The 20,160-nt window shown below is 46.1% G+C and overlaps 1 protein-coding gene across 6 annotated transcripts in view; it reads left to right on the top strand.

Annotated features, from left to right (window-relative positions):
• GPR108 (G protein-coupled receptor 108) overlaps window positions 1–18,802 on the top strand; it is a 113,510-nt gene extending 94,708 nt beyond the window's left edge. For all 6 annotated transcript variants that reach the window (XM_069230475.1, XM_069230474.1, XM_069230479.1 and 3 more), the window contains one exon: window positions 17,249–18,802. In XM_069230475.1, the coding sequence (XP_069086576.1) occupies window positions 17,249–17,321 (73 nt within the window). In that variant the 3' untranslated portion in view covers window positions 17,322–18,802. The remainder of the gene's footprint in view (window positions 1–17,248) is intronic.
• Window positions 18,803–20,160: the final 1,358 nt, after the last annotated feature.

Raw genomic sequence — 20,160 nt, 5'->3', positions numbered from 1 at the left:
GCCGAGGTCCTGGGCCTCGAGCTGCATTCGGTGGCTGTCAGGACTAACCTCCTGACTGAGGTGTTTTAGCCTGGGGCTTCCTCTTCTGAGCCCCTTTTGCTCTTTTATGAGACCCTTACTGATGTTCTGCTAGGTACTTGGTCCATACCCAGCAAAAGGTCTCCTGTTAATAGAACAATCGCCCGCCGCCAGAGGCCAGCGCCTAATGACCCAGTGTTTCTGATGCAGTGACCCACTTCTGAGAGCCTCTGCATCCCCAGGCGCATTCCCTGCCGCACCTCTGGAAAGCGGATCCAGAAGATTGGATCAGCTTGGGAGAGGATGTTTTCTTCCTCCAGTCTGGTGTTGCGGTCCATGAACACCACATGCCATGGTTGAGGACATCTGGCTTTTCGTGGGATGTCCAAGCCCCACTTCTGGACATGCCTGCGATGGCACCCGTCTCTTCTGAGACCTAGCAGACTCGCTCTCGGGCACTTTAAGGAGTCCCAGGCTATGGTCCGGTCCTTGGGCCTCGTGACTGTTCCGCGACCCTCTCAGTCTGCTTTTCTCCTCTTTTGTGGCTACAGAAGGGGTGTCTAACCATTTTCTTTTCCCTCCAGCCACGGTCCCGCGCATGCTGGCCAGCCTCTGCGTGGCCAAGGACGTGGGATCCAACGTCCTCGTGGATCAGGAAGTCAGTGGTCTGCCCAGTCCATCACCCCTCCAGCTGCAGCCTACAAACCTTCCTACTCTGATGCTTCCTCATCAGTGACTAGTTGGAGGAGGGATTCGTATTGCCTGCCCCACTGGCAGTCTGTTACGTCAGACAGGTAGGTTTTGCAAATAGTCCGAAGGGGCTACTCCCTTCACTTCAAGACTACTCCTCCATCCATGCCATCATCCTATAATCAGATGATGGAGGATCACCTGCCACTTCTCCGCGAGGAGGTTACGGCTCTCTTGGCCAAGGGAGCCATAGAGAGGGACCCTGTGCCATAAGTAGGTCGTGGTTGTTCTGGTGCGCAGAAAGGACAAGGGCCTCTACCCTATCCTAGACATCCGGGCCCTCAATCTCTTCCTCAAGAAGGAGAAGTTCAAAATGATCACTCTGGCTCAAGTCTTATCTGCCCGGGACCAAGGAGGCTGCATAGTAACATTGTACTTGCAGGCCGCATATTTCCATATTCCTGTCCTGTTTGCCTACAGCCCGTACTTGTGCTTCAGGGTAGGACACGAGCATTTTCAGTTCACCGTGCTTCTCTTTGACCTTACCAGCGCCCCTCAGGTGTTCGCCAAAGTGATGGCAGTAATCGTAGCTCATCTGCGCAGTCTTCCCCTACCTCGACGACTGGTTGTTGAAGGAGGGCTCTCCCCAGGCTGTCATCTCCCACCTCCAGACTATGGCGGACCTCCTGCATTTGCTGGGGTTCACTATAAACATGCCAAAGTTGCACCTTATGTCCTTTCAGACGCTCCTTTTCATCTGAGCTGTTTTAGACACAGTGCAGTTTCTGGCTTATCCTCCTGAGCAGTGAGTCCAGGATATTCAGGCTATGATACCGATGTTTCAACCTCCATCCTGGATTTCAGTGAGAATGGCTCTGAGGTTGCTGGGCCTCATGGCCTCCTGCATCCTGCTAGTCAATCATGCCAGATGGCATATGTGAGCTCTGCAGTGCGACCTGAAGTTCCAGTGGGCGAGGTATCAGGGAAATCTCTCTGACATGGTTCAGACCTCGGAGGGAAATGTGCAAGTTCTGCAGTGGTGGCTTTTGAACCTTGATTGGGTGAGAGGCAGAAACCTCTCCCTTCCCCAACCAGATCTGACAGTAGTGACAGATGTGCACTCCTGGGTTGGTGCGGCTACATGGGAAAGGCGGAGATCAGAGGCGCCTGGTCTCCTGCGGAGGCCTGATTCCACATCAGTCTTTTGTAGCTCAGGGCAATCTGACTAGCACTGTAAGCATTCCTTCCCTCTCTCAAAGGGAAAGTGGTGCAGGTGTTCACAGACAACATGACTACCATGTGGCACTGCAACAAGCAGGGCAGGGTGGGGTCGTATACCCTTTGTTAGAGGCTCTGCGCCTCTGGACATGGCTGGAACATCAGGGCATATCCCTGGTGATTCAACATCTGGCGGGTTCTCTGAACGCCAAAGCGGACGAACTCAGACGCCAATGCCTGGTCGATCACGAACGGCATGTTGTAATCTATTCTGTGGACTTTTATCACGCCCATCACTTTCATTGATTCCTGGGCCTACCTTTCAAAAAATCCCATGATGTTGTTGGTAAATGCTTTACGTTTTATCCTGTCTTGAGGCTGGTTTGTTACCGCCTTAGAGACTGACCCTGTTACATGGATTATTGCACAATTGTCCAAGTAACTTAGTGTGGTGCACTATATTTCTCTTTTTTCCTCGCTGCTTCGCAATGCGTCGCCGTATGTTGTTTCTTCCTTTTCCTTGTTTTCGGGCATCTAGCTGTTTCTTTTCGATGTCAGCAGGGTCTTCCTTTTTTTTTTTGCAGTTTTATGTAGCGCAAACCTGACACAAAGGTATTGGAACGCTTTATTTATTTATTTTGCAGTTTTATGTAACGCAAACTCTACACGAAGCGCTCTATTTATTTATTTATTTTTGCAGCTTTATATACCGTGAACTCAATACAAAAGTACTACATCACTTTACATTACACAAGAACACATTCATTTTTGGTAGCAAGGGGAGTTTAAGTGATTTGCCCAGAATCCCAGGATGTTGAGCTGGCGCAGAGACTCGAACCGTGTTCCCCAGCTCCAAAGTCAGTAGCTCTGCCCCTTACACTACATCATCTCCCCTAGGGGTCTTTTGTCTGGTGCGTGTTGGAGCAGTCTGGGAATAACTAATTTTGTTTTTATATGGAGCTTGGTAATACAGGTTCTGTCATTTTATAGTGCTGCAAAGCAGGTGCCATTTTAAACAAAATTGCAATAATTTGTTTGCATCGACCTTATAGAGATGAAGAGGTGAAAAAACAATGTCAGGATTGTAATCTGGGGCGTTCTTGTTCTGTCAAGACAACTGCAGTGGGTGCATTAACCAACTGGCTTGAGCAGAGCTTAACACTAGGTGATAGCACGTGTTCTTATTAACTTCTGGAGGGTCACTAACTAAGCACATAGGATAGTTCTAGGCAAGGAGATGGCAAAAAAGTGTTGTCTCCAAAATGGTGGAAAAGGATATTGACTCCAGATCCAAGCACTTCACAGCCTGAAGCTTGATAGCAAAACACATCTAGCCTTTTTATGTAAATTTGGACTCTTCAAATAGAGTTCAGCTAGTAGAGGCAGCCATTTTCCTAACCTTGTAGTGCAAAGAAGCTAAGACAAGGGTGCCACAGTGACAGGAGCAGAGTATCATAAGGCACAAAAGTGGAACAAACTCCATCACTTCCTCTTCTCAGAATTCCTTGTGTCATGGCTTTGATGACAGTCCCCTCACAGCTACTGCGACCTTGCAGATGCCACTTCCGGAAGCGCTGTCTAAAAGAGCTCTCAAAGAGCACTGCTTCCTGTTTGAAGAGGCCCCACCTCGAATACCGCCCACTGTCGCTGTCACAGGCGCAGAACGCTTCCCCATCACCCTCTGGACTCCTGTGTATATTATCACAGCCAGTCTGTAGGAATGAGGCAAAAACACTCCCAAGATGATGGCCTTGTTGTGTCCTCTCTCTATGCAGCAACAGGCCTGGGAGGGTTGCAGTGGCACCTGGCATACATCCACTACACTCTAAACCAAAACACATACGTAAAAGACATTGGGGGTCATTCTGACCCTGGCGGTAGACTACCGCCAGGCCAACGACCGCGGATGCACCGCCAACAGGCTGGCGGTGCATCCATGGGCATTCTGACCGCGGCGGTACCGCCGCGGTCAGAAACGGAAAACCAGCAGTGTCCCGCCGGTTTCCCGCTGCCCTGGGGAATCCGCCATGGGGATTCCGACCCCCTTACCGCCAGCCTGGCTCTGGCGGTTTTGACCGCCAGAACCTGGCTGGCGGTAACGGGTGTCGCGGGGCCCCTGGGGGAACTTGCAGTGCCCATGCCACTGGCATGGGCACTGCAGGGGCCCCCTAACATGGCCCCACCAAGATTTTCAGTGTCTGCCAAGCAGACACTGAAAATCGCGACGGGTGCAACTGCACCCGTCGCACCCCTTCCACTCCGCCGGCTCCATTCGGAGCCGGCATCCTCATGGAAGAGGGTTTCCCGCTGGGCTGGCGGGCGGCCTTCTGGCGGTCACCCGCCAGCCCAGCCGGAAACTCAGAATTACCGCGGCGGTCTTTTGACCGCGCAGCGGTATTCTGACGGCGGTACTTTGGCGGGCGGCCTCCGCCGCCCGCCAAAGTCAGAATGAGGCCCATTGTCACTTACAACACCAATAGCTCTAACTCTCACAAGTGCAAGACCTATTGCATTGCAAATACTTGTTACCAAAAGTGGTCTTGCCCTTTCATGTAGGCCAATCCATCACCTTGCCTACTTTGTACATGCCCCCACATCCTTCTAAGGAACAGGAGAGACTCCACCGCCTGGACCCAAAAAGAGCATTGGTGTTCCACCTTGATCGTACCAAAGAGTTCCGTGTGGATGATCAACTCTTTGTGGGTTATGTGGGTGTGAAGAAAGGTCAGGCAGTGCAGTAGAGGACTATCACCATGAGGGTTGTTCTCTGCATTAAAATGTGCTACGCATTGGCTAAGAAGCAACCCTTGGAGGGTTTGCGTGCTCACTCCACCAAAGCAATAGTTGCAACCACAGCGTTAGCACGTGGAGTTCCAGTCCTGGACATCTGCCAGGCAGCAACGTGGGCATCATTGCACACGTTCACCAAACACTACTGCCTGGACAGTCGGGTCCAAAGGGTCGGTTACTTTGGCTGTTCGATCCTACAGGACTTCCTAGTATGATCTTGGTTTTGCAGACCCACCTCCCAGGATGGTATTGCTTGGGTATCTATTCTAAGGTAAGAAATCTGCAACTAGAAGTCCCTATCAGATGAACAAGTTACTTACCTTCGGTAATAAATTATCTGGTAGAGGAAATTCTATAATAAGGAATCCTGCAACGAGAATATGTCGCTACTAGTTAAAGTAAGTAACTTGTTCGTTTCAGTTGCTCAGTGGTCTTCCATGTCGTGTCCCAGATTCTGATTTTGGCTATGTGGGCTCAAGCCAGGTGCTGGTGCAGTTTGTGGGCCAGGAGTACACTGACCTTTTCACTTGCTCATAAAACTGTTCCATTGGGCTAGGAGGGACCGTTCAGCTTAATTTCTGCTGTGGGCCCGCAGCAAGGCTAGTTGCTGTTAGTTGCACCGGTTAGTTGATCAAGGTTCCCAAGAGTTTTGAACTCAGCAGTCAACCCCTCTCCACCGCCTCCCTCGTGCTTGCAATGGATGTTATGACCCCTTTGAGGTGGCTTTGAAGTAATCCCAGAAGTCCCCGCGAGATCATTTAGTTCAAAATAGTCTGTGATTCCCTTCTAAATCCCAGCTGCATCGACTGGGTCCCTGAGCAGGTGTGGAGGAAGCACCAGCGCGTCCGGACCCACTCTGGACCCCCACGCAGGTTCATAGTAGGTCCAGATGGGCATGGTCTGAGGTGGAGATGTCTGAGATGGTAACAGACTCCAGATCACGAAACGAGGAGTGGGTGAGAAAAAGGTAAACTGTGCGAGAGTACAAGGCATGGACATGTGAGTAGAAAGAGTGGTCATGCATGTCAGGGTATGTGTAACACCATGCATCTACCAGCTCCATATCACTGAGGGCTTGTTTTATTGTGGCTAACATTGCTCTAGTACCCTGGAACGAGGTGCTATTGCGATCAAGCTCAGGGTCCCAAACCAGATTGAAGTCTCCACCCACCACTAGATCACCATTCTTGTTTGCCAGCTGTTTCCGGAGGAGGATTCCAAGGCACACATCTTGCACTTGGTTTGGGGCATAAACATCGAGGAGGGTAAGTGGGCAGGTGCCTCATTGAAGAGTTAGTTTCAGATATCGCCATTCCTTGTTGCGTACGGTGTTCTGTACCTTGGTGCAACAGCACACCTTGCACATGATCGCCACCCCCTCTGTTTTAATTGAGGCGTGTGCCCAGAAGCATGTTGGATATTTCATTTGAGACATGCGATGAGACTCTTCCTGCAGGAGGTGAGTCTCCTGAAGGAAGATGGCGTTAGGATCCTGCAAGAGATGGCAGTGCCATATTTGCCAACGCTTAGTGGGCAAATTTAAGCCCCAGGCATTCAGAGAGAGTAATTGAGGGGCATATTTATACTCCATTTGTGCTAAATTTGCGTCATTATTTATGCAAATTTGGCACAAAGCTCACTCAATATTTATATATATATATATATATATATAGACCTGTCTAACGTCAAAATATTGGAGTTTGTACCATTTTACAGATGCGTGAACCTACCTTGCGTCAATGAGATGCAAGGTAGGCGTTCCCATCTAAAAAATGGTGCTAGCCCCATATTTATTTCCCCGTGCTGAAATGACGCATGGGTGGGAGGACGGGCTAAATAATGGGTCACACCAGGCGTTAGGGGACCCGTGGACCCATTTCCATGGTTGAACACCATGGAATGGGTCCACAGGTGCTCTCCTCAAGCCTCAGGAACACCCACACCAGAGGGACACCGGAGGATGGGGGAACCCCTCCCAGGTAAGTATTTATTTTTTATTTTTATTAAAGTGCCATCGGAGGCCCAACTTGGGTTAAGGACCCTTGTCCCCTGTGCTGACCATTGGGGTGGTGGGCATGACTACTGTCTTCTATAAGACAGGAGTCATGTGGTATGGATAGTTTTGCGTCAGGTAATGACACTAGGCTTGTTAGAGGCATTCGTTTTTTTTTGCCTCTAACCAGCCTAATGTCATTTTCTGGTGCAAAGCCTCCCTTCTCCCCTTCTCCCAAACCCCCACCCGGCTAACGTCATTTTCTTTTACACTAGCCCACCTTTTGCGCCGGATTGCACCAATCCATAAGTTTTGCATCAAAAAATATAAATAGGGGCCTTAGTGTGTTGGGTATTAGCTATAGCGTGGAAAGAAGCGTGCCAATTGTGTCACCCAATATAAGCAGTTTGATAACACAGATCACAAGTCCCAGAGAACCCACCAAGGGGGCACACCCCATGTGCCTGAAGTCTATGAGCTGAAGCAGAGGTTGTGGCCAATCATGGCTGAGTAGGCGAGCAAGAAGTGGCGCCTTGTAGGTGGTGTCAGGGCAGGAGAAGCTGGAAGTGCACAGTGTAGGATAAGGAGGTGTGAGGAGGACTCTTTGAGGAGTGTAGCTAACCTAGGCAAATTAAGAAACAAGTGAGAAAAACACTCAACATAAGGCCAAAAGGGCTTAACAACCCCATTCAAGTCTTAGGATGACCAGCTTAGGGGCACACCGGCCACAATGAAGAAGTCAGAGAGGGAGGTGTCCAGTGAAAAAGATAGTTCCACAGCCGCTCTGGCACCGCGCCGCTGAGAAGGATTAAGGCTGGCATTAGTTAGGAGGCACCAAGAGGCCAGTTAAATGCCCAGAACTACCTGCCTCTGTAGATCTGTCTGTTAAAGAAGCTGAAGGACAACACACAGAGAAGTCTGTAGTAGCAAGCCAGGTAGCATGTCCTCCAGAAAAGGAGCAAGGACGTACCCGCCTCCAGCCCACAAGGGTCTTCCAATGCTGTAGATACTGCATCTGCCTCAAGGAGCCAGTTACAGTAGATGAGAGAAAGTAGCATTCTTTGTACTGGATCAGGGTAGCATGGAGGAGGCTGTCTCATGAAGGGCCATTAATTGAAGGGTTTGGACAGGGGCTCTTCCCCATATTGCGGAGAAGTTGACTAATGTCTCTTTTGGTTTCATGAGAGGCAGCTGCTTTAAGATGCTTGTCAGAGTGTTGAGATTTCACTGTATTCCAGATGGAGTGCAGTGGGTCATGAGAGGGAGATCGAGGTGGGGTTGGGCTCTTCTTCCAGGTACTCGTTGTTATTTTGAAGAGCTATTTGTCTTCTGTCAGAGAACGGAGGACTCAGCGCTTGCTTTCTCATGTAAAAATGATAGCGAACGGGTGACCCCACTGATATCGGATGTTGAGTTCCCACAGTTTGTCGATAATAGGTCTTAAGTCCCTGCGGCAGCACAGAGTGGCTGGTGAAAAATCTTGAAAGAGCTGAACTGTGTAGCCTTTGCAAACCAGGTCAGCTTTGCTCTGCAATGCTTTTAGGATAGCTTCCTTTTCAGTGAAGAAGTGCACCTGTGTTAAGATTGAGTCAGGCGCTCCGGTATAGAGACCATCTGTGAGCTCTGTTCAGCGCAGCGGGAGAAGCATCTGCGGACAGTGTGGAGTAGCTCGGCTGTGAAGGACATTTATATTGAGGCCCTCCATGTCCCTGGATATCTCCCTGATCTGAATATTGTTCCTTCAACTTCTGTTTTCAAGGTCTTCGACCTGTTATTTTTCCAGTGCCGCGACTGTGCGCCATAGTGCTTCTTGATCTTCTGATCGAGCGTCTGCCCCCCAGTTCACTGACGTTGTGGCTAATGTCCTGAGTACAGGACTTTAAGGCCTTCATTATGACATAGGCGGTAATGACTGACTACCGCCGCGGCGACGTCCGCCACAAGACCTTCACCCTGGCTACCTACCGTCCGCCATATTATGACCGTAGCCGGAATTCCGCCATAAGGATGGCAGAATTCCGGCTGCAGCCATGGCAGCGGACGGCGATAAGGTGGCGCTGCTGCCAGCAGCAGCACCACGCCAGTAGACCGCTGCAGACCGTATCATGACCCATGTTTCTCAGTTCAGAACATCTGTGCAGTGTGACTGTGAATGGTTGAACCTGGGATAGCAGAAGCAGAGTAGGGCACCATTCAATGAGGTATGGCCCAGAGGTTGAAAACGGAACAGAGCGTTGAGGATGGTGGAGGTGTCATAATGTGCTCAGGGGGTCGGCTGAAGGACAGGGCCTCAAGTAGGCAGAATCACTGAACACTGGCTAAAGATATATTGGCCCCTTCTAAGGGTTTGGTAGTGTCAGGTACAGGCTGAGGGATGACCAGGTTCTATCCAAGAGTGCAGTGGAGTCCAGTGCTTAGTCAGTGGGGCAGTTTGAGTTTGTGTGGGCTACGTGTCGGTGTGGTAGTGCACTCTGTTGAAGTTTCCTTAGCAGGCGGCTAATTGCAGACTAGAGATGCTCTCAATGTTATCACTGGGGGGGTGTAAGCACCTAGGGAGGCTTGGCGCCGGGGTAGACTTGCAGCCCTTGAACGACACTCAAGGGCTCCCCTTGTTGGCTATTCAGCTCAGAAAAGAGTGGTGATGATCACAGAGACGCAACAGGGCATCGCACTAACAGTCTCACTCACCCCCAGCAGCTGAGCAGAGAAGTGGCAGAAGAAGGCCCTGGTGAGCGCTTTCAGTGTAAGAAGGCGAGTGTTGGATAGTCCCCTCAGGACAGTGCGAGGTGGGCAAGAGCACTGGGTCTCAGGAGAATGCCTCGCAGATGATGGATGTCAGTCTGGGTGAGGGTGGGGGGCCATACAGAACGGGTGTTGAAGGGCAGCTATTACACAAAAAGAGTGTACTGTGAGTATATCAACCCCGTGCAATCTCCCTTATACATGAAACTATAACACAACGTGTATGGGGAATGCTAGGAGCGGGCCCCTCTGGCCTGTTCCATAGGTGAGTAGGTCACCTATGGAACAGGCCAGGCTTAGAGAAGTTGGGACGGGGAACCTTCTAGGTGTACACGAGAGATGCCGCCTTAGGAGTAAGTGTGACTACAAGGGGCAATTCCCCTGCCTGTGTTCCCAGACCTGAGGCAAATTGCCTCCACACCACAGGGCCTCTCTCAGACACTTTAAACAGGTAGGCCCTGTGTGCATTTCAATGCATGCGCTCATGATCTAGTTTAGTTAGTTAACCCCATACTTAGGAGAGATCCTAGGCCCTGACGAATGCCCCCAGACCAGTTTGGCTATATACTAGAGGGCAGAAACATGTTGGCCATAGAATTCTGTAGGACACCTTGAACCATTATGTTCAAGATTGTCTCATTGTTTTTAATCTTACCAACAAACACCGCCATTAAAATATTGAACGATATAGGTGATTTGTGAGGTAATTTTAGTATTTATTTCTCTTCAACTGGATCCCTGCTTTATCCAGAAAGATAACATTTCAGCACTCCCTCATAGTTCATTAAAAAACGAGGTTGAGTCCGCCCAGGTGGTATCATCTGACCTGGGTGAGGCTAAGTGGTCAAATGATGAAGCATGACACTACAATGTGTGTGAAACCACCTAGTTCGTAAAGGGAATTCCCCCACCCGTCCCTGAACACTCGAACGTCACTACCATTTTCCATGTCTATGATTTAGATCACCTAGTCGGTGACCTACTCACCTATGGAACAGGCCACAGGGGCCCTCTACTAGCATTACCCATACACGTTGTGTTATAGTGTTGAAGGGCAGCCCAGTCGTGAGGTCTATGACAGCCACAAGGTCACCCGAGCCATGGGAATAACTCTGTCTCAGTTTTTAGCTGGGTGCAAGGACAGGTCAGGACTGGCAGTTACGAGGGCTGGGGGAGACTTATCACACCCAAAGTCTCACCTTGTGCCCGAGGTTGAGCAGGGTACAGTGAATGTGTAGGCCCAGCGGGGTCCAATCCACCACTGTAACTTGTGATGCCTTCCTTTCCTGAGGGGTTTGTCGAGCAAGAGTCACTCTCCTTTGCAGGCTTCGCTCCGTGCTACCTCAGCAGGAATCCACGTTAATCCCTGTAGCCCGCCTTCAAAATGTCTCGCAAATAGGCAAGGTGCAAGAGTTACTTTTAGGCAGCCCTCTACCCCCGAGCAGGAGAGGGTCTGGGGCACCAGTCAGGGCTACGGTGGCCGCAGTGAGAACTGGATGCCGGGTAGACCATTTCCAATGGCTCCAGCCCTCAGGGCTTTCCTGAAAAGGACGTAGATAGGATGGTGGCTTATGTCAGTCTGCCACTGGGAGTCTGAGCTGCTGCCGCCGGAATCACTCTCTCAGGGTCGCCATAGGGCTCTCCCCGATACAGGGTGTGTGCAGCGATGTTTCCCTGCTTTTCAACCATACTGATGAGGTCCTGGTGCCGTAGATAGCGCTGGAAGGTCAGCAAGGGTCCGTAGAAGAGGCAGAACGCATCTCACTCTGTGCTTCCCTTGGCCACGCGCCCATGTGGGCGTGTGATGCAGAGCATGACCGTGACGCATCACCACCCTGGCATGCTGAGAACTGTAGTCCGCAGTTGCCCAATTCAAAGCAAAGAGGATGGCTCTGGCATGGGATCAAGAATAGAGACTGCTTAAAATGCTGCTTAGGGCGGTATATCAGCTTGGAGGCAAGAGCTTTGTGGGGCTGATGACAGGATGCTTTTGCCTATTGACCCACATAAAGTCTTGAGAAGTTAATTAAGTCAAAGTGAAACCAATGGACTTGAATGTCTGCTTTTGGACATATTTCATTATGGTGTGCAGCTCCTAATTTTAAAACGTAATCAGGTCACTTCATTGTTCCCGAATTTTACACCCTTTGGTGACAGGTTGTCCAATATTTTACACCTGTTTATTCAGTCAGTCAATAACTCTTTATTCAGTTAAAATATAACCATAAAAAGTTTTAAAATGCATGAACCAACACATACGTATACTATGGGATAGATACCACAACACTAGGTAATACAAATGTACATTTCATAAATTGTCAGTATTAGAAAAGACCCGCTGACCACAAAAAAGAGAAAACACAATTACAGGATAAAAAAATATCAACATAATCAATATGTGTGCAAAAAAAAACACAAACATTCTCATTATAAAATGCTTCTATATTTAACAGACTGCTGACTATAATTAACCACCCCAAGAAGATATAAACAAAATGTAGATGTAGTATATACAACATTGCGGGTCTCCACTGCCTGAGATTAACTGATCTTAAAACAGGAAACACTTTCTAAAAGGAATATAACATTTAAAAAAAAAGCATAAAGTGCATCATAGACTATGCTGAGCAAGAATCACAGGGGCACGAAGGAAGCTTAGAAAAATAAGCTCCAGGCGCAGGAAATGCAAGGTCGCTAACCTAAAGCGTTTAAGGAAATATCTGTGCTGGGTATTAGTTACCCAACTGAGGCATGGATGGTCCCATACCTAGTGAGATAACAATAGATAAATAGTCCACCCCATATGTTTTAAAAATTCAGCACGTTCTCTGTGGCCGTGACACTTGGAATTAAAACGGGCCTTATTCTTTTTTTTTTTTTTTACAAGAAAAAGAAATAGCATTAGATGTGCTATATATTTCTGGCAAATCCACTCAAGAAAACATTTTCTTTAGATAGACTAACCACAGGACCTTCACTACCATATCTACTTTCATGTATTCTGAGTAAAGCCGGTTAAAGCTGGTTTCCTGTTGGTCCACAGTGAGATCTGCAACGTGAGGGAACGCAATTCAAAATAACTATCACCCTTTATCCATAAACACATGTACATTTTGAAGTTACTTACCTTAGTAGTTTTGTGGTGCAGCTCATTTGTTCCTCTGTTGCCCATTTCATTTTCTAATATTAATTATATAAATATCTCTATCGATCTTCTTACAGAATTCCTCTTGCTGGCTGTGACTGATTTAGTTTTTAAACAGGGTTTTGTTTCATGATTCACCATGGTTCGTTCTCCTACCTTCATTTGGTTCACTTCTTCTGTGGGTTCTCCTTGACTGCTTTGCACTCTATGCCATAAACTGAGGATGCTTCTCCCCTGTGCCACCAGCAGCCTGCTGTCTCTCAGCTGTGAGCTTCCATTGAGGCCTTTCAAGGGCCATACTTACACCTTGCTACATAACCTCATATCTGATTCTCTCTTGAAAAGAGAGTCAAGTCGCCATTTTACATCGCTTGTCTCAGTTACGATGTGCCGCCTGTATGGCTAGCTGTTCCTGGGAGGTATGCCACCAGACTGGTGCCTTGCTCTGTAAAATAGTAGACTTGTTTTATTTTAACCCAATTGGGACAGGAGGGTTCAGCTAGAACTTAGTTTTCAACAAAAGTAATGATCTTCATCTTTTATCTGCAATTCATTAAAATTAAACTGGCTGAAGTTGTCAATTGTAAGCGATCAGTGCCTGTTCTCCGCATTTTACAGGCAGTGTACTCTGCCATGTAAAATGTCAGGTCGGGTGGCTTGTTGTGTGCTTTTCTTTTGGTTTTGGCACTAAGACCAAAGTTCATAGGCTAAACTTGGTATTGGGCTGGGATCTCACTTACCCTAGCACCAGGGACATAGTGATCCACCACCAACTAAGCAGCATGGACAAAAAAAGCATGAAAGAAAGATAGGAGAGAAAAAGCAAGATGAAAGACAAAATATGGTTAGATAGAAAGAACGCACGGAAGGTGAAAGGAATGGTGGAAGGAAAGAAACATGAAAAGAAATAAGGAACACGTTGAAAGGTTGGGTGGAAGTGTGAAAGGAAGGGTGAAAGAATGAACAGATAGGGTGAAAGGATAGGTAGATGCAAGTAGTGAAAGGATTGACAAGTCAAAGTAAATGGATGGAAGGATGAAGAGTAGATGGTTGGATGAAAAGATGGATACAGATACACAATGATGTGTGAAATGATGGATGTGTATATGAAAGGGTGAGAGGTGAATGACTGGATGGACAGATTAATAGATATTAGGATGATGGGATGGGTGGATAGATAGAAGGGTGAAGGGAACTCTACTAAGGAGGATCAGCTTGCTTGCTTGGTGTGATCTGAGGTATGATTGATGTGGTAGGTACTTTAATTTTCTGGCTATTCCCTTGCCTAACACTACTTGTGGAATTTGCAGTATTCTGCCCTCTGTGCTTCGAGATTTAGGAAATCCTGGTGCAAGTTGCATTGGAATTGCCAACAACTGGAATAGATGCTTGGGTTTCGAAACAGCAATGCTAGGCTGACCTAGGACAGGTTTTTGCCTGAGTGTCGCTCTTACCTGGCTGTGGCTGGAAGTTTTCACTGGTAGGGTGGCCTACGCGCAGCTCTATGCAGACTGCATAAATATAAACATTTCATTCTGAAAAAGACTTAAGATTTATGGATTTAGTTAGATTTGCAACTTAGTTTCTTTTGATTGATCTATTCATGACACATCCAGCTTCTCCTTGAGATAAAGGTAATACAATTTGAACAGTGGATCATAAGCACCTTGTAAAAGAAGAAAATCTGACAGCGTTTGACTCAAGCACGAATCTTGGCATCTTGTTGACCGCACTAGCAGTGCCTGCTCAAGTCTGCATGTTGCTAACAGATTTTTTGTAAATGTTCTCTGTAGGACCGCTCACGGGCAGGAGTGTGCTAAGCGAGTTAACCAGTTACCCAAATTCAGCTTGAATACAAAGTTTAAGAGCAGTGCTGGAATTGGAAAAAATGTACTCCAAAAATCCATAAACTGGGGGTCACTGTGTAGCAACAGAAATGGGATGGGGCATTAGAAACGGGGTCTGACAGTTAATGTATACATTTGTTAAACAGACTGCTGTGAAGAAGTTGGCAACAGTGGAAGATGTGGCACTAAATCTGTTCCAGCTTAATTGGCCGCAAAGACTGCAGTTTAAAATATCTAATGAGGTCTTCGTGTGACCATCACACCTCCGGGGATGATGATGATGATGATGATGATGATGATGATGATGATGATAATAATTGCAAGCGAAGTCTGGTTGTTGTTCAGTTGCTGGAGAGATTTATGTTTCGTCTAGTCAGATTTTTGACTCATAAAGTAGCATAAATGGTCAATATGTCTCCTGCAAAGCTCACTGTGTAACATGCGGATCCGAGATTTTTATATTAGGTAGATGCAGCAGAAATCATTTTGTTACTTGCAGTTCATAAATTGCAATCCTCCTGATAAAGTAGTCATAAAGGAGCAGCATGAAAATTGCAAGGCATGGGTTTAGAACCTTTTTTGTCCCGTTCTTCCATTACAAGGCTGCTAAAAAGGGTTCCTTTCAGTAGTAATAAAATGTTATTACCTCCCCAAGCAGTCTTCTGAAAGGGTACGCTTGATGTATAATGCCCATCATTAAAGACGATATGTGACTTGTAACTTTCACTGTCATAGGTAATACATCCCATGCTTCGATTTTCACATGTTTGATTTTTATTGTCCACGCATACGTGTGATGTAAAGCGGTCTGACAGCCCTACTTTGCAATGAATAGCACTATTAAAGAGTTAAATTAAACATAAAAACACTAGTAACTGATACTACTGACATTCATACCATACATGCATATAGCTTACATAACTGGGTTAAACAAAGTCAAAGCCTGCTTCCAGTGTTTCTCCTAAGTACTTGTGCTGTGATAAGATGTTTGCCTTTGTTTCCTTCATTGCATTGGCATGTGATTGATAAGCTGTAGACAACTCCTCTGATGATCATAATCAAGCAAAAGGAGGACTGATGGTGCCTTAAATGTGGCTTTTATTTTAGACCCCTTCACCGTCTGCACATTGCTGCTTGGAACAGTGCTGCTGAATGTGTTTTGCTGTTTGCAAATCGCACCTGGTCAAATTCAGCATATTTCACGTGGTCCAGCTCCTGCTCCCAGTTCCTGCTCAAAACAGCTGTCAGATCGGGCAGGAACGCTCTCATTTTCTGTACTACTTAAAAAGCCAATTAATTATTCTTGCTCACAATGTGGTACACCTAAAGTACTGAAAGCTATTCAGAGTACACTGCAGCTGAAGCAATAAATACACACTGTACACTGCAGGTGTATTGCAAAGATTATTCACTTTCTACCTCAGGCAAAGCAGAGATTACAGTTCACTGTGGGTACAACAAGAACACAAGGAGGAAAGCAGGTGATGACACAGGGCCAGTGCCCCACTAGTCAGAATGATATGTTTTCAGGAGGTTTCTAGAAACACAGAGGTCGGTTTTCTAGACCTCCTGGCACCAATGATTTATACAATGTGGCAAGCTGAATCCGCTAAACGAGTCTTACTGCAACCATTCCACAACTAACTGACCAATATTTGAGCTAGATACATTTCAGTTAACGATCAATCCATAAGACATTCAAAGGACAGTTAGTGGAACCCCAAACCCTTCTTCAGAATTACACACTCCAGAACAACAGGGATACATTTTAAATATGTACTGAAAATCAGAATCCAAGTCCAATGCACACAATATATATTGTAACCACAATGAAGACAAATAAAATGGCAGTGGCAACATTTACTTAAAGCTTAAATAGAAAGAACCACTCCAGCATGATTGCTGTTCTGAATGTATAGCAAACCTACCTTAATTTTATTATTTCGAAGCTCTAATCTAATTCTAGCACATCAGAATATAAGCCCTGTTTCGAGTTTAAGAGGTGATACACATCTACATACCTGTTTGAACAATAAATCTTTGTTCAATGCAATCTCAAGTTCTGCTACTCTCATCTGACGAGACCAGCTGCATTGATCAGTCAGCGAGCGAAAGCGAAGTGCCTGCCATCTCAGTATCTTTTAATTGGAACAGGGGATATGATTCTATACATTCTGTCCCACTGTTACCTGGTATGAAGATTCCGCACTACCATTCACTCTCGGTGGTCGTCTTTTATAACCTTATTTCATTTTCAACATAAACCAAAAGCTGCCTGTTGCCTTTTCATTTATTTCCATTCTGTAATACTGTTCTTTTGATTAACAACAGTAAAGATGACACATAGTTGTCAACCTTCTAGATACAATCAGAAATCACGCAATCAGCATTTTCTAATAAATATGGTTACATCTATTAATGTAAGCTTGATTATCATATTGCAGAATATAATAATATAAATTCAGTGTGTGTCACACATTTACATTTGTGATTTATTGACTAGCACATGCAACTCAAGCAGAGGAATACCCAAAGTAGAGTAAACATACTATTCATAGCAAAAGGGTGAATACTTGTTGGGTGAGGTGGGTTTTTCTGTGTCTGTATTCTCTTCCTTGTGTTTTTCATTAAACCTGTCCCTTGGTTCCTTTATTTAATTTTTCTTGGATGACCCGCATCTATGGATGGGGCCTATGATTTAGAAGAGCATAATTGAATAGTACACTGTTGTCTTGCTAAACTGTCCTTATGCAAGGGGTTTGCTAAGAGCTTTTTTCTAAAAATTTCACTTTTTCCCCCTTCCAGGCTCACAGAATCAGGGGTTCTTGGAGGCGTGACCAGGGTGAATAAAACCTTCAATGGACCAGAGACAGTGTGAGGGTCTGCATTGCTGGAGCTGTCCCCATTCAGCTCTTGGACACCCGTGCTATGGTTCTTCCGTCTATGCAGCCTTGCTCTGACCAAAGATTTCTTGTGAAACGTCACAGACTTTGAGGCCAGTCAGAAGAACTGTGGCAAGCATGTTCACACTTTTTGAGGACCTGTGAGAAGTGACCGTCAGTTTTTGTTGAACCAGAGTACATTTGGGTATCTGACAGTGCTTCTGCGAAAACAGAAGAAAAGGAACATATCGAAATTCAGGGAAATGTGTACATTTTTGCTGCTTCTTCACCTAAAGCCCTTCTTTTCTCTCCAGTGTTCAACCGCTGGGACCTGCTCGATATTCTACATGTACATTTATTGAATCCCTTCCAGTTTTCTTCCTGATTACAACCCTGTGTCCCAAGTGTGTCCCTACATGTTGTCTTCCAAGGCAAAATGTAGCTTGCATGAGCAGCTGTGAGTCCCTTACAACACCATTGCTTTCTTGACATGCTCAACTTGACTAGCTTCCAAGAAGAACAGACACATTGTGCAGCTTGGTTTACCTTCCCTTGTGGCACATGTTACAAAATGTTACTTTCAGGGGGACAGGCAGCCCCCAAAGTGTTACAGTCTCCTTAGCACATGAGCCCCAACAGGTTACATACTCCATGTTGAATTAGCCACAAATTGGAAACTTCAGGTGACAGCAGCCACAACTGGTTTCTATGGCTGTATCTCAGTAGCCTCATATGTTACAATCTTCATGGCACAAAGATCCTAAAATATTACTTTCACTATGAAACATGGACTCAAACAGACTATGTTTTCTACGACAGACCCATCATGTTACTTTCACTGCTACACCAATTACCAACATATTGCAATTTCTACCTTTCAGTGGAGTGTCCTTCAAGACACGGACTTCAATAATACATTCAATTTGACACACATTGGCATTACACTCTTTGTGTCAAAGATCCAACTGTACATTCCTTCTTAGCACACCCTCCTGTGTGCAGATTAATTGGTACATTCCTCATGAGACATGGTCCATTGGTACAATCATAATTGCACATATCATTTAATAGTGCATTCCTGCGTTACATGCAGTGTACGCTCTCTGTTACTGTGGCCTTCTCACTGCCTTTGACATTGCCAGACCCCTCAAGCCTTTATACTGGGAGTATCTCGGGTGCGGGAGGGGCCGGGAGTGCTTATCTTCCAGGAGCAGAGCATTCTGGGACCTTCGTACTATGATCTTTGCTCAGTTCTGCTAACTGGGTCAGCGCATTTCATTTCTTCATTTAATTTATTTTGACTTGGTTGCTTAACTCGTGTTCTGTACACAGTACTGATCTGAGTGGTGCCGCACTGGTAGCGGCATTCCCATATCTTATTCTGGACTCTGGTTGGACTCTGCGTATAGACTGAGAAAAATGGACTTACGAAAATGTAATGCTCTTGTGTTTGCAATAGAATCAACTTTGCTAGAAACCAGTCTCTTGTGCATTATTTAATAAGGCATTTCTGTGAGCGTGTGTCAGTTACTGTCCACCAACTCTGGACTCGGACTGCCTCCCCGAATGGGCTTACCAACAGCAGCACGTTTGTTCCACCAGTACCAGCTTTCGTACAGCACGTTATTCAGTGCTTTACATACCCTAGCCATTTGAGGGTTGTCTCCAGAATAGGTTAAAGCTTTAGTTGAACAACATCAGAGGCATCGACTCCACTATTATAATCCCTCTTTTGGACGCAATTTCCAGATTTCTTTTTTCTGTCCCAAGCGTAGAGACAGAAGAAAACAGTAGTGTAATTATTTAAAATAAAAAAGCTGTATAGTTCCATGTCCTGTGCATTCTCGCCCCCAAATACAGTCAGTACCACCATTAAAGACTATGCCCGTTCCTGAACTAGTTTCATGCTAGGGCTGGCCATATGGTCATACCTATTTAGTGACTGTTTTGCTTTTTTAGTTGTTCTCTTATGTAGGTCCTAGGAAAATATGTCTGGTTAAGTCTGGCCTGTTGGTATAAACATGCAGTTGGTGATGCCACACTTTTTGTGCTGACTGCTTACCGTCTATCTGTACTGAGCAATATTGGATAGGCTGCATGTTAAAATGTTATAGTGAGATAGTACGTTAAAGTGATTAGCCGTGTTGACTTTGAAGGACAAAGAAGCAATGTCTGCCAAGAAAAGTAATGCCAACTATTGTCAAGGATGTGTCGAGGATTTGTGAAAACGGAGACAAAGGAAAGAGAATATTGGTGACCAAGCTGTTTAGTATAATGCAGAGAGTCAGAGGGCTGCAACGAGTAAGCCCAACACAAGATATCAAGAAAAGTCAAAGGTAAAAAAAGGACAAGTCACCAGGAGGCAATTCAGCATTCTGGTTGCATGGTTGCATTGGTTCACGCAGCGAGGTTGTATTGGTTCCCATACCTGCTTACCAGTTTTGCATCCACCACTTTCTATTCCTTCGTTATTGTTCTCCTTCTAGGCCCCTCTGAGTGTTGTTTCCTTTTTTATGCTACTTCTTGTCTCCGTGTGTGCTTATCCTTCATGTTACCAGCTTGAAGTTCTCCAGTTCCCTCAGATGCTGGAATGTTTAATGGTCTCCTTATGTTTGTGAGGGTATGATACCACGTAGGAACCAGTAAAACATTTGGCTATATTTGAATTCCTTATGTAGCCAAGTATTGTGTAAAACATCACATTGTGCTATATTGTGAAGTCCCAAAAGTAGTTGAAGTATGATTCACCTTCCTGCAAGATGATACTAACATCACCTGAACTTAGGCCAGAACTGTGTTTTGTCTCATCCCTTTCACCCATTTCCCCAAAAGTCC

The sequence above is a fragment of the Pleurodeles waltl genome, chromosome 4_2, assembly GCF_031143425.1.
Source record: "Pleurodeles waltl isolate 20211129_DDA chromosome 4_2, aPleWal1.hap1.20221129, whole genome shotgun sequence".
NCBI lineage: Eukaryota > Metazoa > Chordata > Amphibia > Caudata > Salamandridae > Pleurodeles > Pleurodeles waltl.
The sequence above is the reverse complement of the archived record's forward strand: the minus strand, read 5'-3'. Positions and strand labels throughout refer to the sequence as shown.